This window comes from Leopardus geoffroyi, chromosome A2 (assembly GCF_018350155.1).
Source record: "Leopardus geoffroyi isolate Oge1 chromosome A2, O.geoffroyi_Oge1_pat1.0, whole genome shotgun sequence".
NCBI lineage: Eukaryota > Metazoa > Chordata > Mammalia > Carnivora > Felidae > Leopardus > Leopardus geoffroyi.
This window is the reverse complement of record NC_059331.1, coordinates 9080433-9105724: the sequence shown is the minus strand read 5'-3', so window position 1 is coordinate 9105724 and position 25292 is coordinate 9080433. Positions and strand designations below refer to the sequence as shown.

Here is a 25292-nt window from a genome sequence, read left to right as displayed (position 1 = left end):
CAGCCCTAGTGTGGGGAAATGGGGGGGGGGGGGGGGGGGGAGGGCACAGCTCCTCCCCAAGCTCAGCCTTCACTATCCCTGCCCTCCCGCCTTCTCAAAGCAGAGCCTCTCGGTTCCAGGATCTGTACTCACAGTTCCCACTGCCCGGGGCCCTCTTCACCCTCCTGTTCTGTTCCACCCCTCACCCTTCAGATCTCAGCCAGTCAGCTCCTCAGGCTCTTTGAGCCCCAGAGCAGAGCTGGCGTCCCCCATGGTGTACTCTGAGGTCCCCTAGACCTCCCTGGGCACTCAGACACCTTTTGTAGCTGGGTCAGCGCTGCCTTCCTGGTGCCCAGCACGGGACCTACACAGAGTGGATACTCTGTTATGGGCTGACTTGTATCCCCTCCCCCCAAATGCATATGTTGAAGTCCCAACTCCAGGACCTTAGAATGTGACTATATTTGGAGATAGGGTCTTTAAAGAGGTAATTAAGGTAAGCTAAGGTCCTATGGATGGGCCATAATCCAATGACTGGAGTCCTTAAAAAAAGATTAGGACACAGATACGCACAGAGGGAAGGTCGTGAGACACAGGGAGAAGACAGCCATCAACAAACCAAGGAGAGCAGCCTCAGAAGAAATCAACCCTGCCAACAACACCTTCCTCTTGGACTTGTAACCTCCAGAACCGTGAGACAATGTTTCTGTTGTTTCAGGCACCAAGTCTGTGGTACTTTGCTATGTAGCGCTAGCCGTCTACATGCTGCGTACACAGTATTCCCACAATGCCCTGGGCTCCTGCTATCAGAACGTTTATTACAAGGTGAAGAGCCATCCCTTTTCTTCTTTCCGTTAAATTACTACTGCTCGAGTCAAGGAGGGGTCACAGGGAAGGGAATGGGGGAGGGGGGGGACACCAGGTCTCTCCCTACCCCCAGGAATCAGCTTTTGATGCTTTCCCCAGATATTCCATTTCCCCTGGTACTCCCCCTGTTTTGGGCATAGACGTGTCCCACTTTCATCCAGGAAGTGACAGGGCAGCTGCTTGGGGAGACCTTTGGAGGTTGGGATGTGATGTCTGGAACTGTGGCAGCCATAGTGAGATGATGAGAGGCAAAAAAAAAAAAAAAAAAAAAAAAAACACCAAAGATGCAAAAGAGAAGATGAATTTAAAAAATGGCGTCCTGGGTGTCGTTGAGCCACCCGACTTCCAAACTTCTCCTGGGGTGAGACAAACCTGTCCTGCTGCTGCTGAGGCTGTGGAGGAAACAAGGGGGGGGGTGGGGGGTGGGGAGTGCTACCGAGTACAAGCCTTCACAGAGAGAAGTTTGGAAATCTCTCTCCAAGTTACAAACGGCATAGATCCTCTAACCCACGCAGCAAGCCCACTTCTGGGAATCTGTCCTACAGACAAACTGCATTAAAATGATGGCACATCCTGGTCATCCTCTGCCATACATGCTTAACGGCAAGCTGGGTGACAACTCATCTCTTAAAAGCGTTAAATAGGGGCGCCTGGGTGGCTCAGTCTGCTCTGGTCGTGAACTCGCGTTTTGTGAGTTCGAGCCCCGTGTCGGGCTCTGTGCCGACAGCTCGGAGCCTGGAGCCTGCTTCGGATTCTGTGTCTCCCTCTCTCTCTGCCCCTCCCCTGCTCGCGCTCCATCTCTCTCTCTCTCTCAAAAATAAAGATTAAAAAAAAAAAAAAGCATTAAATAAACTACAGGACAGTCACACTGAGGACTCTTAGCTATAAAGGGAACGAGGAAGGTCTTTAGACACTCACTTTGGAATTACCTCCAAGATGTAGCAAAGAATGGTGAATATGTAGGGTATAGTTTCCATTTGTAAAAACAAAACCTCAAGAAAGTATCTGCACATATATTTGTAACATGCCAGGCTAACTTCAGAAGGGCCTAAAACATACCCCCTAGGATCTAAATGTCTATGTGTACCCCCACCCCCGCCCCCCCGCCGCCGCCTCCACCCGAAACTCATGTTGGTATCCTAATTCCTACAGATAATGGTATTAAGAGGTGGGGCTTTGAGGAGGTGACTAGGTCAAGAATGGGATTAGTGTGCTTAGAAAAGGGACCCCACAGGTTCCTTGACCCTTGCACCACGTGAGGACACAGAAGTTGGCGGTCTACCCCCGGGTAAAGAGTCCCCCCGAGGACCTGACCATGCAGGCCCCGTGATCTTGGACTTCCAGCCTCTAGAACCGTAATTAATGTCTGTTATTTGTAAACCGCCTAGTCTGCGGTGTTTTGTTACAGTGGCCCCAAAAGACTAGGACAACTTGGTAAGCCCACCAGTGAGCTGGCTGCAGGTATGAGCGAGGCTTCTCAATGTGCTTTTTTAAAAAAAGTTTATTTGAGGGGTGCCTGGGTGGCTCAGTCGGTTGAGCGGCCGACTTCGGCTCAGGTCATGATCTCGCGTTCTGTGAGTTCGAGCCCCGCGTCGGGCTCTGTGCTGACCACTCAGAGCCTGGAGCCTGTTTCAGATTCTGTGTCTCCCTCTCTCTGACCCTCCCCTGTTCATGCTCTGTCTCTCTTTGTCTCAAAAATAAATAAAACGTTAAAAAAAAAAATTAAAAAAAAAAAAGTTTATTTGAGAGACCATGTGCAAGCAGGGGAGGGGCAGAGAGAGAGAGAGAGAGAGAGAGAGAGAGAGAGAGAGGGAGGGAGAAACCTCAAGCAGGCTCTGTGCTGTCAGGGCAGAGCCCCATGCGCCCTTCAACGTGCTCCTTCCTAATTCTGCATCCTACACGTACATCACGCATTTGAAAACTCAAATCAAACGGGGGCACCTGGGTGGCTCAGTTGGTTGAACATCCCACTCTTGATTTCGGCTCAGGTCATGATCTCAGTCGTGAGATTGAGCCCCGTGGTGGAGCATGGGGCCTGCTGGGGAATCTCTCTCTCTGCTCCTTCCCGCGTGCGAGCTCTTGCTGTCTCTCAAAATAAATAAATAAATCAACTTAAAAAAGAAATGAAAACAACAACAAAAAAAATCAAATCAATCAGGGTCCATCCTGTTTAGGTTCCCAAAGTCTGTAGCGGGGCCCAGCGGCACGGCACGCTTCCAACCTGCTTCTACCCCGAAGTTCAACTCCGTGCTTGGCTTTCTTTTAAGAACTTTAATCACAGGGGCGCCTGGGTGGCTCAGTTCGTTAAGTGTTGGACGTCGGCTCAGGTCATGATCTCACAATTCGTGAGTTCGAGCCCCGCGTCGGGGTCTGTGCTGACAGCTCGGAGCCTGGAGCCTGCTTCGGATTCTGTGTCTGCCCCTCCTCTGCCCCTCCCCTGCTCGCGCTCTGTCTCTCTCAAATAAATAAATGTTGAAAAAAATAATTAAAAAAGAAATACAAATAAATTAAAAAAAAAAAAGAAAACTCTAGAAAATTCTAAGATGCTTAAAATTTAACATACTTTAAAAGACCTAATGGTCGGGGCGCCTGGGTGGCGCAGTCGGTTAAGCGTCCGACTTCAGCCAGGTCACGATCTCGCGGTCCGTGAGTTCGAGCCCCGCGTCGGGCTCTGGGCTGATGGCTCGGAGCCTGGAGCCTGTTTCCGATTCTGTGTCTCCCTCTCTCTCTGCCCCTCCCCCGTTCATGCTCTGTCTCTCTCTGTCCCAAAAATAAATAAACGTTGAAAAAAAAAAAATTGAAAAAAAAAAAAAAAAAAAAAGACCTAATGGTCAAGGGGTGCCTGGGTGGCTCAGTCCGTTAAGCGCCCGACTTGGGCTCAGGTCATGATCTTGCAGTCGGTGAGTTCGCGCCCCCGTCGGGGTCTGTGCTGACAGCTCAGAGCCTGGAGCCTGCTTCGGATTCTGTATCTCCCTCTTCCCTCTGCCCCTCCCCCCCTTGTGCTCTGTTTCTTTCTCTCAAAAATAAAGAAACATTAGGGGCACCTAGGTGGCTCAGTTGATTAAGCGTCTGGCTCTTGACCTTGGCTTGGGTCATGATCTCACAGTTTTGAGCCCCACGTCAGGTTCTGTGCTAGCAGAGCAGAGCCTGCTTGGGATCCTCTCTCTCTCTCGGCCGCTCACTCTCGTGCTCTCTCAAAAAATAAATTAAAAAAAAATTAATTAACTAAAAAACAAAACCAAAACAAAACATAAAAGGAACTTTAATCACAAAGCGGGGGCGGGGGGTGGCAAAGGCACAGAAACGAGAACAGGCCGGCGCCTAGAGAGTGGTGGCCGACTCCAGACCCCGCTCCTGGAAGTAGCGGTGGGGCAGGCGGGGGCGGACTCGGGCGCCTTCGCTGAAGTAGGACGTGATCCTCCCAGGTCCCTCCTGATCCCCTGTCAGTGAGTCCTCCCTGTGGGAGAGGCAACACTGACCACTCTGGGGTGACGGGGGGAGCCCTGGCCTCCCTCCCTCCTTCCTCACAGCACCTCCAGGGCACCCACCACATAACGCCTTCTGCCTCCTTCTCCAGGATGCTCTGGGCCGTGCGCCAGCTGAACCGGACAAACTGGGGGAAGCCGAACACGGGCTCCACATGCTTCCTCAGCCAGGCTTTGGTCTTGGGATCTGGAAGACAGGAAGGGGTGGGGCTGGCAGTGCTGATGGGCCCCAACCCCTGACACGATGCCCGAGTTCCTCAGGCTGGCATCTCAGGCCTCCCGAGTACCCGAGGCACCTCCGCTGTTTGAGGCCGTTCCTGCCTCGGAACCTTTGCACAGGCAGCACCCAGACTCATCACCTGCCGACAGGTGTTCAAGGCACAAGTTTAGGGAGACTGCCTCTGAGACATGTCTTCGCCCACTCAAGGACAAGAGTCATTAAACCAGCATCTGCAGACCAGGGGGTCAATGCTCATCATCCCCAAGTAACTATGAGCTCCGTGGGGACAGAGAGGTCTTTCTTTGTCTTGTTCATGGCTACATCCCCAGGGCCCAGACCTGCATGGCGCATACAGGAAGGACTCAGTAAGCACCCATCTGCCCATGCTTCCCCGGGCCTCGGAAGGACAAGAGGGTTCCCTGAACCCAGTCACTCGCTCTTTAAATCCACTCACGGCGGGGGGTGGGCACACATTCATCTACCACACAGACAACGCCTCATAACTGGGGGGAAAGAGTAGGTTTACACGGGGGCTATTGGACATCAGCTGACATCCCTCCCCCCTGCCCCCTTTCCCCTTAACAAACAGAGACGCCCGCCAAGGGTGTGAGGCCCTCACTGGCGCTCCAGAGAGAAAGTAGGGATGGAGGGAGAAGGGAGGAGAACGCCTGCCCACGAGACTCCGGCTCTGCCTCACGCTGGCCATAAGCAAGCGGCCCTCCTGTCTGAGAAGGCCAAAGTGTGCTCCAGCCTGCCTCGTTGGGGCTGTCGCCAATGTCGCCACCTCGAGGCGGCTCCAGGCTGCTCACCATTGGGGTAACCGGACCCATAATCGGCGTCCAGGTCCTGTAGTTTTTCCACAAAGTGCCAATCCTTCACAGCCTGGTCACGGGCCACCTGTGGGGAAGACAAAACATCGGGCTCTCCCTCCCCCGGAGCGGGCACACCTGCCCCCTTGCCCCAGGAGATGCCAGAGGCTGGCTACGGCCAGCAGGCGCCTGACCTTGGCACAGATACTGGCGGCGCTGACCACAGGGTACAGGGCATCCGCTTTGGCCTTGACTGTCACCTCGATGCCGGGAAAGCGCTGCTGCAGCCGCTCTTGGTAGGTGTCTGGCAGCCCCACGGTGTCCACAAACACCTGCCACGGTGACAGAGACGTATTCGTTCAACAGACATCCGGGGAAACAACCGAGCCGGCCTCGCAGCGTCCCGCTGGCCTAGAATACTCCTCTCAGCTCATCCCCAGGCTGTAGCTTTCCCTGAGGCATCTCGGCTCTAAGTCCCTTCCCGGGGCACCTGGCTAGCTCAGTTGGTACAGCAGGCGCCTCTTGATCTCGAGGTCATGAGTTCGAGCCTCACGTTGGGCGCAGAGAGTATTAAATAAGCAAATAATTAACAAGTCCCCTCTGAAAGAGGCTGTCCCTGTTCAGGCTGCAACCGTTCTACATTTACTGAGCACCTACTATATGCCACGGCTGCACTAGATACCAAGAACATGGCAGGAAAACACACCAGATAAAAATCTCTTTCTTTGTGGAGTGGACGCCCTGGCGAGGTCCACAGACAAGAAACAGGATAAACAGGGGCGCCTGGGTAGCTCAGGATTTCAGCTTGGGTCATGATTTTGCAGTTCGTGAGTTCGAGCCCCGCAATGGGCTCTCAGTTGACAATGCAGAGCCTACTTGGGATTCTCTCTCTCCCTCTCTCTCTGCCCCTCCCCCCTGCTCACATTCGTTCGTTTACTCTCTCTCTCTCTCTCTCTCAAAGTACATAAATAAAGTGGAAAAAACAAACAAACAGGAGGGGTGCCTGATTGGCTCAGTCACTAAATGAACATTTGACTTCAGCTCAGATCACGATCTTGAGGTTCGTGGGTTTGAGCCCCATGTCAGCCTCTGTAATGACATCACGGAGCCTGGAGCCTGCTTGTGATTCTATGTCTCCATGTCTCTCTGCCCCTCCCCCACTCACACTGTCTCTTTCAAAACTGGATAAACATTAAAAAAAAAATTTTTTTTTTAATTTTTTTTAACGTTTATTTATTTTTGAGACAGAGAGAGACAGAGCATGAACGGGGGAGGGGCAGAGAGAGAGGGAGACACAGAATCGGAAGCAGGCTCCAGGCTCTGGGCCGTCAGCCCATAGCCCGACGCGTGGCTCAAACTCACAGACTGCGAGATCGTGACCTGAGCTGAAGTCCGACGCTTAACCGACTGAGCCACCCAGGCGCCCCTGAAAAAAAAAAAAAAAAAAAATTTTAAACAGGATAAATAATAAAGGATAGAAGAGAGTTGGGAGGGATTTTCACTTTATTTTTTATTATTTTCATTTTATTTTTTTAAACGTTTATTCATTTTTGAGAGACAGAGCGTGAGCAGGGGAGGGGCAGAGAGAGAGGGAGATACAGAATCCCAAGCAGGCTCCAGGCCCTCAGCTGTCAGCACAGAGCTCAATGAGGGGCTGGAACTCACGAACCGTGAGATCATGACGTGAGCCAGAGTTGGACGCTTAACCGGATGAGCCATCCAGGTGCCCCTATTATTGTCTTTTTTTTTTCAAGTAAGCTCTACGTCCAAAGCGGGGCTTCAATTCACAACCCAGAGATCAAGAGTCACGTGCTCTACTGACTGAGCTAGCCAGGAGCCTGGGAACAGGTTATCATTTTAAACAGTGGTAGAAGAGATTTGGGGAAGGTCACTCTGAGGCGGTGACATTTAAATAAAGGCCTGAAGGAGATAAGGGAATGACCATGTGGAGATTCCAGAAAGAGGATTCTAGGCAGAAGGAACGGCTGGTGCAAAGGCCCTGAGGTGGGACCATGCTGAGTATGCTAGACAGTAGCAGGGAGGCCTCAAGGCTGGAGTGGAGAGATGGCGTCAGTGATCTCCATAGCTGCTATTCTCAGAAATCACCTTTATTATTTGCTTACCAGCTGACCATCTGTGTCCCCTGACTTGGCCATGAACCGCGGAATGCAGGGCCCTTGTCTATCTGTTCCAGTACTGCACTGTCAGCTCCACATGCCAGTCCTGGACCTCAGCCACCTCTGCAGCAAGGTCTCCCTTGTCACATTCCCTATCTCAAGTGTATTTGCCCTTGTTATTATCTCAAAACAGCCTGTTTGTTTGTTTGTTTGTTTTTTTGCCTCAGAGTATTGGATACAACGCCAATTTAGATTTCCCTCTGGTAATTTAATCTCATTCTCTTCCTCTTGACACTGAGCTTCCCAGGTTTAATTTCTACCGGGATCGAAAAATTAAATGTTGAGATTTACATTTCAAAAAAGGACTCTTTGCTGCACTAGGAGCAGATTGTAAAGGATAGGCCTCAAAGTGGGAGGAGGACGGGGCAGGAATCCAGGAGAGGAGGGGCCCTGGGCTAGGACTGAGGCTGTAGGCAGGTGGACAGATACAGATTTGCTCTGGACTCCGAGCCTTCAGAATAAAGAGATAAATTAAATGGGGGTGGGGCTGGGGGCTCCTCCATGGTCCTGGGTGAGGACACACGTAGGGTAGGAAAAGTAGTAGGAAGTCAAAGGCAGCAACAAATATTCCTGAGGTCATCCAGATATGTCTGACCCTGAATCATCCACTATACTTGTATACCCCCATTTTATCCTGAGGTATTCAAATGTGGGCAACCCAACAGCTCACCTGGGCAACTTTCACACCCTGGTCCAATGCAAACTGTACCAGCCCAGTGGCTGTATCATGGGAGAGGGAATTCAGGTTGTACTTGACCCTGCAGTGGGAGATAGAGCCCAGTCAACCTCGACCTCAATCCAGCTACCAATCCCTTCCAGCCCACCCTGGCCCCTCCCGGATGCCCCTCACCGCCCAAGCATGCTGGTAGAGATGAGGTTTGGAGACAGCACGTCCAATGCCCAGCCCACAAAGTCCCCGTCCTCCTGCATTTTCACAAAGAGCCTGTCTCGCTCGCTCTCCGATAGGGTCTTTGAGTCTGAGAGGAGGATTGGGAGAGAAGGGAAGTGACTGGTTCCCCCAGTTCCTGCTCTCTCCTCCAGTTTGTCCCCGCCCCTCCACATGCCCATGAACCCCCTCCCCAGACTCACACCTCGGGCTCACCTGCCACTTTCAGGGCTTCCAGATCTGCCAGACGAGACAGGGGGCAATAACAGATGGCGTAGACCATGGGGCCTGGGGAAACGGGTGTCCAACCCGTGAGCCGTGAAAACCGTTATCCCTATTCCATCATCACCGCTTTTCCCGGTGCCATCACCACTATTACCCGCCTCCCTGGGTAGGGTCCAATCCCGGCTCCCGTTTCATTGCAACTAGCATTCCCCTTATCACACCCCTCCCCCTGCCCAGCCCTGGGGGCGCACCCAGCACCGGGCCCCGTCCCGCTTCATCGACACCCAGGATGCAGGGCTCCCTGCGGCACACCGCAGGCACAGGCGAGTTCAGGCGACAGCGGCCCGTACTATCTCTGTCCAGCTCGCTGAGATCCATGCTGCCTGTGCCGCCGATACAAGCCTCAACAATGAAAACTGCGGGCCCAGGTCTCGGCGCGCGATTTCCGCGGGTCCGGAAGCTGCTCTCGCTCACGACCAATCGGTGCGCAGGACACGCCCCCGGTGCGCCCGCCGCCGTTGACGTTTGCGCAGTGGCCGCCGAAGCGCCTGCCGTGTGGCCTCTTGGGAATTGTAGTTCCCAAGGCCCACCGCCGAACTCTTCGTTTGGGGAACGGGGTGGGCGGGGTCGCTTTCCAAGCTCCGCCCCCGAATCTCTGAAGCCCCGCCCGTCGGGGCTGGTAGTTGGATAGAGAAATAAAGGGGAAATTGATGCGGATCTCGGAGGATTCCACCCAGTCAGGACCTAGAAGGTCAAATACCACTATACACCCAGAATAAAACTGTCCACATCACTGGGTCCCTGTCTTGCACAGTCTAAGCCTTTTGGACTAGGTATTCCCACTTCCACTGAGCTCAGGCCTCCAGATTTGAGGTCCCCCAACTCCCTCTCTCTCTCCGTACTTCACCCCGACCCTCTCCCCCCACCCCCTGCTTCCTACCCTCTAATTGGGGCTAAGCCTCTCCTCCCCCCCCCCCTACCCCCCAACTGTGATCCCAGATCTCAACAGACTTCTGCTCAGAGTCTGTGCCTAGCAGGCAAGGCCATTCCCCCCAACTCAAGGTTCATGTCCCCCAATTCTCTAATCTCAGCGGGGTTTATGTTCTCGGCCTGGAGGTCCCTGACCTGCAACAGGCTCATACCCCTTCCTCAGGGTCACAGTTCCTCCATCTCCGATTCCCCCTCCCTGCCCCTCACCATCTATCTTTCTTTCTTTCTCCCCGGCTATCAGTGGGGCCCAGGGTTCCTGACTCAGCTCTTCCCTCTCCCGCCATCCTCAATCCTCAGCCCTAGGCCCCCCCCCCCCCCTCATTCCCACCCCACCACCCCGCCCTTCCTCTCTCCCCGCCCACCCTGGGAACTCTCAATCCCGGACTAGACAGCCCGCCCTGACCCCGCCTCCTCTGCGCCGGTCTCTCACCCGGGTTCAGGGCCTCCAGTCGCAATCGGTCGGTTTGCAGGACATACAGTCACGTTGTCTGCAGGGCCGCACTTCCACCAGATTTTCGCGGTCCATGAACACCGGGCCCGGCGCTGTGCCCACCACCTCGCGGCTGCGCTCTTGCTTGCCCAGGTCACAGAAACAGCGCCACTTTCCCCACGGGCCAAGGATCGAGTCCAACACTTCTAGGGATGGAGGGCCAGGTAGGGGGGGAACCTACCCCCCTTGCCTTCCTCTAGGAAGGGAGGAGGATAAAGACACTAACAAATGACATCTTCTGTTTGCTGGGCTCTGCCTCTGTGCCAGGCACCCCACCATATACTATTTTAGTTTCTCTTCCCCCATTGTTCCCGGGTGGGTAAACTGAGACCTTTAGAAAGCAAGTCACTCTTTGAGCTCATACATCTGGTGTGTGGCCCCGAGGGACTGCAAACTGACACTTCCCGCTTATGCCAGCCTGCCCAGTTGGGAGTGTGATACACCATTGGTGCCCACCATCTGAAGCTGACTCCCTCCGGTCTTCAGGGAGGTGATACTGGGCCTGTTCAGCAAGCCCTGACCAGGAGGCCTGCCAGGTGGTAAATCAAATGACATAATTGGCATAATGAAGGTACTGGCAGCCTGCGGCGATGTGCTAGCTTGTACTACAAAAACCATTATTATGACCACTTTTAAAGCAGCTCCAACCTTCTTTGTGCTTATCGGAGGCTCTTTTACAAGGCTCTTTCACAGACTCCTCCCTGTGCCCCTAGGTAACAGGTCTTATCCCAACTCAGCAGCTCACAGACACTCCTAACACTTCATGCCCACCAAGCCTCTGCCAGACAACCCCGGCCTCTTCCTATTCCCCCCCCCCCACCTGCCCCATCCAGCCTCTTGGTCTTGGCACCTGCTATTCCCACTCCCTGGCACACTCTTCCCCCTAAATCGTGGCATGTTTTGGCTTTTGCTGGATTCCTGATGCATTGGCTATCTATCTTCTTCGGTGAGGCCTTCTCTGACTTCAGAAGTTTACCGGTTCCCTTCTTTCCCTATCTCCACTCTTCCCAGCATTTATCCGTGAGTTTATGGATGTGTCTGCTTCGGTATTTATTGCCTACCCACGTCCCCTCTCCCTCTGTAAGCTGCTTTTAAGTCACTCTCTATTTCAGTCTACAGATAGGAAAAACTGAGCCTCAGAGAAAAGTAACCTGCCCAAGAGGGCCGCGCCAGTGCGCAGCTGGGGAGAGATTTGAAGTCCCTGGAGGGGGATCTGTTTGCAGCCAGCTGGCGAAGTGGGACAAAGGGGCTTCTGCGATTACCTTTCTCCTGATGCTGCTGCCGCAGCTGCTCCCAGGTGTCGCCTTCGTCCTGCTCGCCGAAATAATGGTACTCGGGGGAGAACTGGGCAGGGGTCGCCAGCAGCAGGAGCATCAGAGGCGGCAGCAGTAACTCCGCCGGGCTCCCGGCCATGCCGGACTCCAACCGACCCGGGCGCGCTCCAAGGAGGAGCTCCTCGCGGGCTGTTTGGTGCCCGCACTACCCCCGCCGGCGGTGGCAGTGGTCGGGGCCGGAGGCTCTGAGACTCGTCCCGCTGCCTGCAGGCGCGGGGACCCGGCCGTCTTCTCTCCCCCTCCCCTGCGGTTGCAGTGGACCCGACCGCTCCACTCGTCCGCCCACCACTCCCCCGCCCTGTGCGTCATGGTTCGGGCCGCGCATAAAAGGCACAGAGGCCGAGTGCACTAGGTACTGAGAACGCGTGTTCGCGCGTCTGCGGTCCGTGCGTCCCGCTCGTACCCACGCAGGTATGGACCCCTGGAGGGCACAGGGCTCTCGGGAGCCCCCTTGGAGCAGCTCCGGCCGGGCCCAGGCCTCAGCGCTGCCGCCTTTGTTTTCCGCCCGCCGTAGTGCGTGCCTTTGTCCTTGCAGGGGAAACCGAGGCCTTGGCCTTGCAGTACAGGCCGCGTCGCCGAGCTCCCCGCCACCTTCCCGCGGGTCTCCTCCTGGAGCGGTGGGCTTGCGCTAGGGCGCTCAGGCCGACACGCTAATGGAGGGGGCCCGGCGGCCGCGGCCCGGCCGCTAGTGCTGGTCAGGGGGGCGGGTCTCCCGCAGTCTCCAGGCCGCGCAGACCCGGCCCCGGGGAGGGTGTGGGGGCAGTGCTGCGGCCTCTGCCTCTCGGACTCAGTAACTGGGCCCAGCGCGCAGCGTGACCTTGGAAAGGGAGGACAAAGGGTCTCCCCGGGCGCACTGACCGGTCTGGGGGGGGGGGGGTCTCAGCTTTCAGTCATGACCTCTGGCAAAGCGCACGTCGGAAAGCCCGCCCCGGACTTCCACGCCACCGCCGTGGTGGATGGCGCCTTCAAGGAGGTGAAGCTTTCCGATTACACAGGTGAGGGCGGCCGAGAGTGGGCCCAGGTCGGGGTGGGGCCCAGACCTTAGAGGCCTAATGCCTTGGCTATCTCCTCTCCCTCCCCCAGGGAAATACTTGGTCCTCTTTTTCTACCCGCTGGACTTCACCTTTGTCTGCCCCACGGAGATCATCGCTTTCAGCGAGCGTGCTGAGGACTTCCGCAAGCTGGGCTGTGAGGTGCTGGGGGTCTCTGTCGACTCTCAGTTCACCCACCTGGCTTGGTATGAGCGGGCACCAGCAGGGAGGGAGGATGCATCTAAGTCTCCATCCTCCGTAGGATCCCAGCTGTGTGTTCTAGTGGCTGTTACTCAACATCTGTCCCTCCCTTTCCCCACCTTGAAAATAATAGAATTGATGACGCCCAAGTCCTTAATGATGATGGCAGTAATTAGCATTTGAAACCTAGTTGCTTGGCCCAGAGAGTTGGAGATGCTTTATCTCACTTAGGACGCTACAGCCTCCCTTTGGTAGTTATTTCAAACAGGTGGAAACTCCAGTTCTAGAGAGGGAAGGGCTGCGGCCCAGCACAGAGAGCTAGAGCGAGGATGGGGACTCTAAGGCAGGCCTTCTGCCCCAAGATGGGGGGGGGGGGGTATCATCCGCACATGTGAACACACTTTGCTGGAGCCTTGGCTTAGTCTTCCCAGATGTGGGAGACAGCCCCTGCCTCCTCTTGAGGGTGGGGTGGGTGGGGATCCTAGAGCCTTGCTCTAAAGCCCCTTATCGCTTGGTTCCAGCACCGCCTCTCCAGCCTTTATCACACTCAGACCCACAGGGGGACGACCCTGCTGTACCAGGCCATCTTGAGGTCCCAGCCCTGTCTCCTCTACCCCTAGGATCAACACTCCCAGGAAGGAAGGGGGCTTGGGTCCCCTGAACATCCCCCTGCTGGCTGATGTAACCAGAAGTTTGTCTGAAGATTATGGCGTCCTGAAGGAAGATGAGGGCATTGCCTACAGGTAGTGTTTGGCTCTCAGGGAGCCCCAGTCCTCAGGGTGAGGGGACTGCCCCCAGCTCTGTGGCCAGTAAGGAGCTGATAGTCCCTCCCCGGCCCCGGCAATGGGAGCTTCCAGCTCTTTACCATGAACCCTGGTATCTTCAGGGGCCTCTTTATCATCGATGGCAAGGGTGTCCTTCGCCAGATCACTGTCAATGATTTGCCTGTGGGGCGCTCGGTGGACGAAGCTCTGAGGCTGGTCCAGGCCTTCCAGTACACGGATGAGCATGGCGAAGGTGAGCAGACACACAAATCCACCTGGGTTCAGACGTGGGTCCGTACTCAGCCCTCATGCAGGCATTTACTGCCTGCTCTGTCACTTGTGTGGGACGGATGTGAGGGCCCCAAAGAGCTCAGGGTCTTGTCTGCCGGAAGTTTGTAGTCTGGAGGGGGAGATACCCCAATATGAAGGCGAGGGGCTGGGAAGCAACAGATCTACAGAAGGTATTTGAAAAGATGTGTGTGCCAAGGCGGAGTTTAAAGAATAGTTGGGCCAGAGTATCTTCTTACGTGGAGGACATGGCCTGATCACAGGCCCTCAAAGTCCAGTGGGTCTACAGCTGAGGGAGAAAGCAGCATTAAAGGGGTCAAAAAGAAATAAAAATATCAGCCCGAACATCCTGTAGCTGGACTTGGAGGCCTTGTCTTGACATGCTCTTGGGCCCGTACCACTTAGCTCTGGGCTTTTTCTTTTGCCACTCAGGCTCTTGCTTGGTTTCTGTTCATCCCCTCATACTGCCCCTATCTTAAAGATATGGCTCTAGTCTCACATGTGCCTCCCTGTGTCTTCCCACAGTCTGTCCCGCTGGCTGGAAGCCAGGCAGCGACACGATTAAACCCAACGTGGACGACAGCAAGGAATACTTCTCCAAACACAACTAGACTGGCAGACAGGTGGAAAGCTTGAGCTGTTGGCCCCCACCTACGCCCCTACCTGGATACCCATGTTGACCCAGGAAAGGCCAGACCTGCCCCTTTAAACTTCGTAGTCCCTGAGCCTGGAGGGCTTGGCCAAGGCCTTCTCATTCTCCCAGCTGGGAGCTGGTGAATGGTGAGTCCCTTCCTGGAGCCCATCTAGCTGGGCACAGGCCTAGAAGTGACCAATAAAGTATTAGGACAGACATTAGTCTGCATCGGTGTGATCTGTCTCGGTGTCCTTGCTCCCTACCTCCTCCCCTTCTCCCTGACCTGGGAAATTGACGCTGTAGTTACTGATCTCCACCACAAGGTGGGAGCCTTACCTCATGCTCACTGCTTCCTCTTTCTCCATGGCCTGAGGGTGGTTTTCAAGGGGGAGCAGTGGGTAGGGAGTGGGGTAGGGGGTTGGGTGGGCTGCTTGTCTCTTGCAGGGAGCAAGTCCCAGGATGCCCTACATCCTGAAGCCTGGCCGAGCAGGGTAGCACCCACACTTTGCCATCTGCCAGCCGGGGTTCAAATGCCATTGAAGAGCTGTGATATTTTTCCCCCCCCTGGGCCTCTTCGACAGTGAGATGAGAATAAAGACAACGAAGGCACATTACTGTGCACATTACAAGGGATACAGTTTGTGAAGCTCAGGGCCCAGTTAATGGTTCTTCGGACAGGTCCTTGGGACTGGAAGAAGGTGGGGACCCAGTCCTAAGAGCAGAACCAAGAGTGGAAGCTTGAGCTACATGCACAGTCTCTGCTGCAAGGTCTGCCCCACTCTGGGTTGGAAGGGCCGCCGACCTGCCCCTGAGGTGGAAGGGTGAGGCTGAGGCTAGGAGGCAGGTGTTAGGAGCAGTGTTCCCAGGGAGTGCAGTTTGATGCTGTGCATGTTCAGGCAAGTGGTTGTGCAGGCTCATTTAATCCACAGACTTATGATTAATAGTACTATTCAGCCTAATAATCCTCCAAGGTCGTTCATCTGGGTCTTGGAATTTTATCTACACTCCCTCCCCAAGGCCCTCCGTGGTCTTCCCCAACCTCATCTCCCTATTCCTGGTTCACTCCAATCCAGGCACACTGGCTTCTTGCTGTTTTGTTTTGTTTTTAATAGGCTGATCTTGTTCTGGCCACAGGAATTTTGCATGTGCTTTTCCCTCTTGCCCAGGATGCTGTTTTCGCCGAGCCTGGATGCAGACCTGAAAAGCTGCATCATTCAAGGTCCGCGTTTCCAATCCATTCTCCAAAGCAGCTCACCTCCCCTGCCCCAACACTACCTCTTTGACCTGTTTTTTTTTTTTTTTTTTTTCTCTTGCTAGCACTTACCATCTCCGAATCATATTTGCTTGTTTATTGTCTGTCTGCCATGATCCAGGCGGTGTCTCCAGGGCTACGTTGTTCAGTATTTTATAAGTGAATTAATGAATTATCTGTTCTGCCTACCTCACCCCTGCGGTTTCTCAGCCTGTGTTTTTCTCTGCCGCTCTGGGGGCTTCCGGCTCCGAAGCCGGCTAGACCCTCCTGGTCCCGGCGCACCAGCCACCTTCCCATCCGTCCCAACTGCGGGGGAGGGCGTCCCGCGGGCGGCGGCGGCGGCGCCCGGCGGCCCAAGCAGCCGCCCCGGCAGGACCAGACCTGGCAGTCGCCCCGCTCCCAGCCTGGCACCCGGGAGGGGAAACTGGCAGGCGGGTGCCGCCCTTCCTGGCGGGGGTGAGAGGGGGGGGTACCGCGGCGGCAACAACGCGAAGACTGCAGCAACCCCCCGCCCGGGTCAGGTCAGACGGAGCGGGCGTGGGCGCGGCGAGGCCCGGACGCCAACCCCAGGGGGCGGGCTCTGGGTTGGCTCCGGGACCAGGAGCGTGGCCCTCCCACCGCGGACGCTCTGGACCCAGGCCTGGGGCTTTCCGGGCCCGAACAGCCGCCTGCCTGGGAAAATCCCGGCCCCCTTCCCGGCGCCGCAGCCCTGCCCGGCAGAGCGGGGGAGGGGATTCCCGGAATCTGCCCGGAGACCGCCGTCGCGTCACTGTACAGAATCGGCCCATGTAGGGGCAGCGCTTCCGCTGCGTCAGCGGGGAAAGCCCCAGCGCGCGCAGCTGGGCGGGGCTGCGCCCGCGCACTGCGCGTCTCGCCCCAGGCCTCCTGCCCCCCGGTGATGGGCGGCTGGACAGCGTCCCCGCCCTGGACCTTCCAACCCCAGAGATCAGGCGACAAGAGAAGGGTTGGACGCCCGGAATAGGGATACAAGATGCTCGGGTAGAGCTGGCGAGGACACAGATACAGGAGGCACAAACAGGAGTGGGGTGGGGGCAGCCCAGTATTCTCCTCCCTCCGCCCGCCCAGCTTGGAAAAAAAGACAACAGAAATTAATAAAGAACCATTTTTTTTTTTACTTAAATAGATTCAATAAAAAGTCTGAACAACAAACACACACACACACAAACACATCTTAAAATAAACTCTTTAGAGACCAAGTGCGTGTTTCTTATCCACAGTACAGTGCAGAGGGGGGAGGACAGGGGGCGGGGGTCCCTTCCCCAGTGTCCCCGCGGGCTTGAGTACCGGGCGGCGGGGCCAGCTCCGCCGCGATCGCCCCCTCCTCCCCTCCCTGTTAAATACACAAATATATTATATTCAATATGAATCGAGTCTGTTTCCAGCAGAAAAAAAAAAAAAAAAAACATACAAAAAAATGTGGAAGGGGGCTTGTAAACGTCGAGGTGGAAGGACTGGGCGCAGAGCGGGCGGGCAGGAGTCCAGTGTGGTTTGCGGTGCCCGGGGGCCGATGCCCACCGCCTGCCCCCTCGCCCCGTGGGAGGCGTGCGCCCAGTCGTCCAGACTGGGGGGATGTCCGTACGGGGGGGGGGGGGGTGGGCGCTCAGAAGGCGTGTCCCTTGACCCCGAGCAGCAGCTGGCAGCCGTTGCTGACATGGGTCATGACCTTCTGTTTAAGCTGGGCCACTTGTTCCCGAAGGAGCCCAGCAGTGCTCGACAGCCCCGCGTTCTCGGCCTTGAGTGTCTTCACCTTGTCCTCCAGGCGCGCGATGCGCTCCAGCTTCCGCTTCCGGCACTTGGTGGCCGCCAGCCGGTTCCGCAGCCGCTTGCGCTCCACTTTGATGCGCTCCTGGTCTTCCATATTGATGGGGGACACCGGTGGCGTGGCGTCACGGCTGCGCGCCTCAGGCACGGTCTGCGGTTCCTCCTTGAAGGTGGAAGCGCCGCGGCTCAGACCCAGTTGCGCCGGGTGGCCGCCAGCGAAGGGCGGTGCGTGTGGGAGGTAGCTGATGGTGGCCGTCGGGTACGAGCTCCCAGTCCCGACGGCAGCCCCGGCGCCTCCAGAGGGCGCAGAGGCTGGGGAATAGCTGCTGAGGTTGGTGTAGACGGGAGGAGGCTCCGGGCCGGCGTAGACGCCCCCGGGCCCAGCCGGGGGCCCCGAGCTGGCGCCCAGGGACACGTTGGGGGGCGTCACGTGGTTCATCTTGTGCAGGTCGTCCAGGGCTTTGACAAAGCCGTCAGCGAAGCCCTCCTGCTCCTCGGTGACACCGCCCCCGGCGCCCCCCGCACCTCCGCCGCTGCCTCCCCCGCGGGGGTAAAAGTACTGTCCCGGGGGCGTGGGCGTCGTCGTGATCACACCGTTGCTGTTGGGGACGATCAGGCGCTCCAGCTCTGATGAGGCAAGCTTGAGCGATGCGCCTGTGTCCGAACCTTGGCCGGAAAAGTAGCTGCTGCCACCGCTGCCCTCTGGTCCTGGGCCCCGCGCCCCGGGCGCTTTGAGACTTCGGTAAGGGTCGGCCAGGTTGAGCGCCAGGCTGGGTTTCAGGAGTTTGTAGTCGTGTAGAGAAAGGCCGCCCGGAGCCCGGCCGTATCCCGCTGCTGCGTATGAGTCGTCGTGGTAGAAGGGCTGTTCCATTTTAGTGCACATCCGGGCGGCCCAGGCGGTCTGGGGGGGTCCCTGCGGGGCCGCCCCGGGCCTCGCTGCAGCGAACGGCGCTCTGTCCGCGACGGTGGCTGGACTGGGTATCTGGATGCGCGTTCCCAGGAGCTGGCACCGGCCGGGAGAAGCCAGCCGGCGGCTGTGCGCGGAAGCTCTGCGCGGCTTCTCGAGCCCCTCTGCCCCTGTCTGGCGCGCTCGCTTTCCTGGTGTCGCTTCCCCCTGCTCCCCCGCTCCCTGCTGACTCCGACGCTGGCCTGGCGGCGCTCAAGGTCCCGGCAGCTCAGCCTGAGCCACACGCCTTTATACCTCGATTGTCAGCCACGGAAGTGCGCTCCGATTGGCCGTCGCGCGAGCCGGGCCCCCGCGCCCCCCTCCTCCAGCGTGGGGAAGGGGAGGAGGCGGCTCGCGTCACTGTCAGGAAGCGCGTGTCCTTGTAAACAGCGGCCACGGGCTGGGTGGCTCGCCGCGGCTGCAGGGGGGAGGGGCTCAAGGGACCCCGGAGTGCGTGAAGAAAGGGGTGCTGGTCCGAGGCACACAGGGAGGGACTCCAGGGAAGGCGATGATTCCCCTGGATACCAGAAACTGATACAGAGCAAGTGTGTGTATGGGCGGGGGGGGGGGGGGGGGGGGAGAGAGAGAAGGGGGGAGGGCTCCAGGGTACACATGAAAAAAGGCCCGAGGGACTCGCAGTATCCGAGGGGGGTTGGAAGGCTGATAATACACCTGGGAGACCCCACAAAGGTGAGATGGGAGGGTTAGCAGGGTAAATGAGGGAAAGGTAAGGAAATGCCTGATTCAGGAATTGTGGGGGGGGTCTTGAGTACAGAGGGATTGAAGGATTTGAAGTTCTACTGGAAGGACTGAACCCAGGAAAGGTGGGGGTGGGGAATCAAAAGGGTAATGGGAGGGGCTAGAGGTTCCATTATGTAAGAAACTAGTAGGGGTCCTGAAGTCCGAGGGAGATACTGAGGGCCTCCATAAGGGGAAGAAATTGGGGATGGGAGGGGGCATCTAGATATGTAGAAGGTGAGGTTTCCGGGGTACACTGAGTCAGGGAAAATACGGGGGTGAGAAGACGGGGACACTATCAGGGGCTGGGGGTCATTGGGGTCATCTGCAAAGCCTTTATGAAGAAGAGTTAAAAGGTTAGGGACACACCTTCAGAGCTGAGATGACAATGACACAGGGTCTCCCGTTGAGACACGAGAGGAGGGGTTTTTGAGGATTCTGAGGATTTGGATTACTGGATCTTCCAGGATCGGCACCCCTTCTTGTGGGTGACTTCTAGGCGCCTGTATACTTTGTTCCCGTCTCAAAGCCCTCCCCCAGTGACCCTGGGCTCGACCGACCCTGCGTCGGCTCCTAGTGCCTGAACCTACCCCGACGGCCGGGGCGCGGTCGCCCAACCCCACTCCTTCCTTAGAAACAGGCTGGGGAAAGAGCGCCGCGGCAGGAAGTGTGGCAACAGCCCCCGGGGGAAGGAGCCCGGCCCTGCCTCCGTCACTCGATTCCTACAGGACCGTGAGCCCCGCCCAGGGTCCGGTCGGGTTCTGCGCCTCCGAAGAGGAACCTGGACGTGCGACCCCGGCCGAGGCCAGGGTGCGCAGAACTCGCCCAGCCGCCTTGGCCTCCAGTCACTGTACCCCTCTCCCAGCAATGGTTCAGCCCGCGGTGCCCGCAGACGATCACGGAGGCAGGCAGTCCGGGGACGATTCCATTAGCCCGATGGAGGGGGACACACCGGGGCGCGGGGCCTGGTCGCCATGGCAACAGGCCGGAGTCCGCGGGCAGGACTGGGGGCGGGACGGCCCAGGAGTCTCTCCCCGACGCCCCATATAAGGACACAGGAAGGGGTGGGACCCAGCGCTGGCCCGGGGCCCCGAGCCAGGACCCGGGAGCCCGGGTATCTGCCAGGTCCCAGGGCGCGCCCGGGCCCCCGGACGGCTAGTCCCGACCAGCCCCGCCGCCGCCCCCGAGGCCCCCACGGCCGCCTCGCTGGGCCCCACCCAGCCGCTCTGGGGCTGCGTCCTGCCGGGCCCGGCCCGGCCCAGCCCGGCAGGTCCCCGCCTGCCCGCGGGCCTGGGTCGGACTTCGCCCCCGGCCCGACAGGGCGCGGAGGGGCGGGCCAATGTCTCGAGGCGCCCCCGGCGCCTGGGCGGGCTGGCACGACTGCCTCCTTCCTCGGGTGGGGTACCCTTCCTTTCCGCCGAGAGGCCCAAGCCCCTCCCCCCACATCCCTAGGGGCCGGGATGCCTCTTCCCTCCAGTGGGCTAGGCGCCCTACTCCTATGTTAGTCTGGGGGTCCGTCAACCATTCGGAATACCTGAAGTTGGGGTTGTCCCTTCCCTCCCCAGGGTGTCTCCTTAATCTCCATCCAGTCCGAGGAGACCAGAAAATCCAAAGGGAGGCAATCTGCGGGAACCCAGTGCCCCTTCCCCGGTACTGTATGGGAGGTTTAGATGGTGAGGCTCCTAGTTAGACTTAAGGTGGGACTTCCAAGCAGTTAGAATGTGTGCCAATAGGAACAACAGGTGAGACACTCAGTCTCTCTCTCTCCCTCTCTGAGAGAGAGAGGCCTCTATGTTCTGGAAAGATAGAAGATTCTTTAGGGTAGGGACAGGCTGAGGGACGGGGGCTAGCCTGCCTTTGTAGGGCAGGCAGAGAGCACAGCAACTATGAGGGAGAGAAGGAAAATGAAAGAGGCAAAAAAGAAACTGAGCTATGTGGGGGCAGGGGGAAGTCCAGCACAGCAGTGGAGTTAGAAAGGAAGGTCCCATGAGAAGCTAGGGGTATCCCCATCTTTGGAGGGTCCTTGTGACCCCTGGATGCCCCCTCCCCTCCTCCTCTTGCTTGAACTGCTCCCCTAACCCCACCCCGGGCTCGAGGGAGATTCCAGCGGCTGGCCGCTGAGTCTGGCGGGCTTGCTGCCAGGCCTGTGTCTCCCGCCCATGCTAATAACTGCAGCTGACATCTGGCCGGGCCCTGCGGGGGCGCAGCAGGCAGCGTTGGGGGGCTGGGCAGGTCTGGCCTGAGGGCAGCATCTTGGGAAGCCAGCCTGCAGGTCCCAGAGGCCAGGAGGCCAGAGTGAATCAGCGCTGGCCAGTGCTGAGGTTGCCCATGCCAGGGGAGTCCTGGAGAGAGGTGAGGCTGGCCCACAGAGGGTCGAGACGGAGGACAAAGATTGGAGCAAGGACAAGTGGATGTATGGGGGCGGGGGGGGGGGGGTCAGGGCAGGGAGAGATGCCCAGAGAGACAAACCGGGGACAGGGTTAGCGTCATGCAGACTAACAGTGAGACTCAGAGACACTTAAGATAGGCAGACAGACTGTGGAATAATAATTATTATTTTAATAGCAGACACTTAACATGGGCCAGGCACTCATTGCCCGCTTCCAGCAACCCAGCGAAGCGCATGCTGTTTGTGTTCCCATTTAACAGACAAGAAAACTGAGACAGGGAGGTAAGGAACTTGCCTGATAACCCCATAGCTACAAGGGCTGGAGTCAGAATAGAACCTGAGCTGTCCAGCTCCACAGTATTAGCCACTATCCTGCGGATTTTCACAACCAGAGAGGTGTTTATGCTGTGCCAACTGTATGTCCGGCTCTGCAGGCCATTTCATGAAGGGTCTCCTTTAATCTGGGGAGAAATGGGAGTTGGGCACAGGGCTGAGGGGTGGGGGCAGAGGCGGGGACAGGCTAGCATGGAGTGGGGTCGGGTTCCTCCATGTACTCGGCATGGGTGTTTGAGCAGGGGGTGGGGATTGGGCCAGCAAAGGAGGGCGGGGGCCCAGCCGAGCTGGTACAGCCGGTTCCAGGCCCCTGCCAGTCTCACCCTTGTGGCCTGGGCACCACCCCCTCACGCCGCCCCACTGGCGCCAAGGCCGGCTGTGAGGAGGGTGTAAGGATAGCCCCCTCCCCCACCCAGCCTGGGTGCCCAAACTGGCAGCTGGGTCCTGCCCAGCCCCTGGGCTTCAGATCAGCATCTGGCTGAGGAGTCTGTGCCCAGACTTCTCCAACGCCCTGGGGCCTGGGGCCTGGGGAGCGGAATAAGGAGGAAGTTCACCCACCCCCACCCACAGGTCTCTCTGGGGCTTTTGGCCTTGAGGGACTTCTCCTTCTTATAAATAGCCTGGTGACCCCCTTGCCCCAGCCCCACTGACCAGCCGGAGCCCTCACCAGGAAACTGGGCCGGGGGCTGCCCGTGAGTCAGCCAGTGGGCAGGCCAGGGCGAGAACCCACAAGTCATAGCACCCAGCCTCCCGCGTCCCTGCCCCTGGGTGTGGACAGACAGCTGGGCAGGAAGAGGCTGAGGATCACGGAGGCCCTCCTCCAGGAACCCCTGGCCTGCCAGCCACCTCCCTCCCCCACCTCTGCGGTTTGGGGGTCCCTCACCCCCTCTCCTGGAGAGGAAGCTTCTGGGTTTTCTTGGAAGCAGGAAGGAGAGTCTGGCTCCTCAGGCTGACTCAGCTGGGCATGAGGGGAGTTTCCCACAAAGCTACTTCTGTCCCCCCGACTGCTGGAAAGGTCTTGGGGGGCCTGAACACGGCAGACATCCTGGGTGCCCCCCTCTACAGGGGATGTGGTGAAAATATAGGCCCACACCCCACCAAGGACTGGGCCTGATGAGCTGGGCCTCCTAGGGGAAGTGACAAACAGCAGGGAGGGAGGGAAGTGGGGGGGGGGCGATGTTTGGAGAGAGGAAGCACCAGGATGGGGGGGGGGGGGGCGCAGAAACCGGCTGGAAAGCACAGAGCCCCACAGCACCTCAGCACGGTCCGGGAGCGTGTGTGTTTCTGTTTGGCCGTGGGTCTGCACGTCGCTGGCCTGTCAGGGCGTGTGAGAGTGCGTGTGAGGACTGCCTCCTCAGTGCATGCGTCGTCTGTGTGTTGGCCCAGCCCTGCAGGGGTGTGTAGGGACTGTCCGATTTAGGGGACGGGGAGGTGGGTGAGTGTGCATGCATGAAACAGGTGGCATGTGGCCGACCCATGTTGTTGTTTTGGAGTTCACAGGGCCGACCTGTTCACATCTGGGGTGTGTGTGTGTGTGTGTGTGTGTGTGTGTGTACTAGCCAACAGGTCCTGTCAGGGTGTCCCTGTGCCAGTGTGTTTACGAATGTCCGGCTGTGGCTTGTTCGTGCCTCTCTGTGTTGGGCGTGACTGTCTGGCCAGACCATGTCTGTAAATATGTCCGTTTGTCTGCTTGCCTCTGTCTAGTCTGTAGGTGGGTCGGACTTGTGTGTGTCGCTGCTGAGGTACTGGGAATCTGCAAGGCTGTGTCTTAGTGTCCTTTGGAGCCTTGGAGGGTGTGGGCAGTGCGGGTGGGTGGCTGGGGCTCTGTGTGATGGCGTATCTGTGTCCTCTCCATAGGCTGAGGTTTGTGTCTCTTGCCTCCGCGTCCCTTTCTGAGCTGGCAGTCTTGGTCGTGTGCGTGTGTGCGCGTGTCTCTTTTTCTTGTGTCAGGATCCGATGATGGTGTGTGTGTGTGTGTGTGTGTGTGTTTGTCTAAACATCTCCTGTGCGTCAGTAGAGGTACCTGTGCTGAAAGCGACTGTGTCTTCTTTCTGGGTCTATCGAGATGCGTGTTGCCTGCCTGCGTCTGACATCCAGTTCTTCTACGTCTCTCTCCTGGCTCGCTGGCCTATCGTGTCGGTCTCGGCGTGAACGTAAGCGTGGCACTGTGTCTACTGGGGTGTGTGCTTCTCGCTGGGAAAGTCAGTGTCTCTCTGTGCGTGTCGTGGTCAGTGTGCCCATCTTGCCTGTGTGCCCACTTGATTTACCCGTCACGCGGGCCCTGCCTGCGGGCTTCTGACCTGCCAGTGTCTTCGCGGGTTGGGCAGCATTTCGGTCTTGCTCCTGAGTTCACACTGTCACTGCCCTGGGCGTGATAGCTGTCACTGGGTCGGCTTGCCCAGATGTGTGTCTGACCCTGTCAGCGTGTCCCTGCGTGGCAGTCTCTCTGTGGCCAAGGTGACAAGGGTTTGTGTGTCTGGACTGGTCTCTTTCGGGGTGACTGTGTGTGTGTGCAGTCCCTGTGCCACCCCCTCCCCCAAGTCTGGCCTCCCTGGGCCATGTTTACTCTGCCCCCAGCCGATGATTTCTGCCCTGCCCGGGGAGGGGCTGACCCTCCAGTCTGTCCAGCCAGCAGTCCACAGGATGTTCCCCAGACGCTGTCTCCGCCGACATCCCCTCCCTCTGGCCACCCTTGGGTCAGGACCCAGGCGTCCAGGGCAGCGGGGGTGGGGTTGCAGCGTGGGGTGGGGGGGGTGGCCTGTCAGGGCCCCGGAATGAGGGTGGGAGGTGGGGAGGCAACGGGCCCAACAGGTTCCGCCTCATTCCTGCCCCGCCTCTCACTTCCTGGGTGCCCGCCTGGGGCAGGGGGTGGACGGGATGAACCCCATGGCCTCAGCGCGCCTGGGTGGGGCACAGCCCGCCCCGCAAGGACTGGCTTCTGCTGGGCACCTTGACACCAAGGCCTGAGAGACAGGAGGAACCTGGGCCCTCCTCTGCCTGCCAGGCCTCCTCCTACTCCTTTGCCCAGCTCAGGATGCAGAGCGTCCCCTCTATTATTCACCTAATTCCCACAACAACACAATGGGCCAGGTATAATTATCCCCCATTTTCAGATGGGGAAACTGAGACCGAGGCAGTAATGACCACAGAGGCAGCATTTGAACCCAGTTCTGAATGCTACTCAAGACCCCCCCCCCCCCCCCCCCCCCCAGCCAGCTCATCAACCGCCTTCCTTCCCTTCTCTAAAAATGGTACATGTAGGGTGGAGTGTAAACCCAGGGCCCGTGAGGCCTGGCTCAAGGGGGCGCCCGGCTAGCTCTGAGTCAAAAGGGGCCCCTGTTTGAAATGAATAAGAAAACGGCTTTAACCGTTTCGTCGCCACGATGGGCTCTGCCAAAACTTCCTGTGGGCTGGGGGGGGGGGGGAGGGGAGGGGTGGGAGCCGGGTTCCCGGAGGCTTGGGGGGTGGGGGG

The 25292-nt window shown here is 57.8% G+C and overlaps 3 protein-coding genes across 9 annotated transcripts; 1 reads left to right on the top strand and 2 right to left on the bottom strand.

The window, feature by feature from the left end:
• Positions 1 to 4092: 4092 nt before the first annotated feature.
• Positions 4093 to 11738, bottom strand: LOC123605351 (ribonuclease H2 subunit A). Of its 7 annotated transcripts, none has more exons than XM_045492121.1 (10): positions 11391 to 11738; positions 10069 to 10274; positions 8900 to 9324; positions 8640 to 8711; positions 8388 to 8514; positions 8208 to 8295; positions 5555 to 5692; positions 5361 to 5448; positions 4395 to 4518; positions 4093 to 4303 (listed from the first exon to the last, which is right to left on the bottom strand). In XM_045492121.1, the coding sequence occupies exons 3-10, from the start codon at positions 9024 to 9026 to the stop codon at positions 4168 to 4170; spliced, it is 900 nt and encodes a 299-aa protein (XP_045348077.1). In that variant the 5' UTR covers positions 9027 to 9324; positions 10069 to 10274; positions 11391 to 11738; the 3' UTR covers positions 4093 to 4167. The 7 variants fall into 7 exon arrangements, with proteins under 7 accessions (XP_045348077.1, XP_045348074.1, XP_045348076.1 ...); XM_045492118.1 differs by having other exon boundaries at positions 10069 to 10324; positions 11391 to 11711; XM_045492120.1 differs by having other exon boundaries at positions 8900 to 9410; positions 10069 to 10324; positions 11391 to 11704.
• Positions 11739 to 11741: 3 nt separating this feature from the next.
• On the top strand, positions 11742 to 14598 carry PRDX2 (peroxiredoxin 2). The gene is made up of 6 exons (XM_045492132.1): positions 11742 to 11873; positions 12346 to 12457; positions 12546 to 12699; positions 13315 to 13437; positions 13581 to 13711; positions 14272 to 14598. The coding sequence occupies exons 2-6, from the start codon at positions 12355 to 12357 to the stop codon at positions 14355 to 14357; spliced, it is 597 nt and encodes a 198-aa protein (XP_045348088.1). The 5' UTR covers positions 11742 to 11873; positions 12346 to 12354; the 3' UTR covers positions 14358 to 14598.
• Positions 14599 to 16741: 2143 nt separating this feature from the next.
• JUNB (JunB proto-oncogene, AP-1 transcription factor subunit) lies at positions 16742 to 18592 on the bottom strand. The gene has a single exon (XM_045492117.1). The coding sequence runs from the start codon at positions 18295 to 18297 to the stop codon at positions 17254 to 17256; it is 1044 nt and encodes a 347-aa protein (XP_045348073.1). The 5' UTR covers positions 18298 to 18592; the 3' UTR covers positions 16742 to 17253.
• Positions 18593 to 25292: the final 6700 nt, after the last annotated feature.

Coding starts and splice junctions, on each gene's coding strand:
- LOC123605351 (XM_045492121.1), bottom strand. CDS start 9,026: ATGGATCTCAGCGAGCTGGACAGAGATAGTACGGGCCGCTGTCGCCTG. Junction 8,515..8,639: donor GGAAGCCCTGAAAGTGGCAG/GTGAGCCCGAGG, acceptor TCCTCCTCTCAG/ACTCAAAGACCCTATCGGAG. Junction 4,304..4,394: donor GAGGCAGAAGGCGTTATGTG/GTGGGTGCCCTG, acceptor CCTCTCCCACAG/GGAGGACTCACTGACAGGGG.
- PRDX2 (XM_045492132.1), top strand. CDS start 12,355: ATGACCTCTGGCAAAGCGCACGTCGGAAAGCCCGCCCCGGACTTCCAC. Junction 12,458..12,545: donor GAAGCTTTCCGATTACACAG/GTGAGGGCGGCC, acceptor TCCCTCCCCCAG/GGAAATACTTGGTCCTCTTT. Junction 13,712..14,271: donor CACGGATGAGCATGGCGAAG/GTGAGCAGACAC, acceptor GTCTTCCCACAG/TCTGTCCCGCTGGCTGGAAG.
- JUNB (XM_045492117.1), bottom strand. CDS start 18,297: ATGTGCACTAAAATGGAACAGCCCTTCTACCACGACGACTCATACGCA.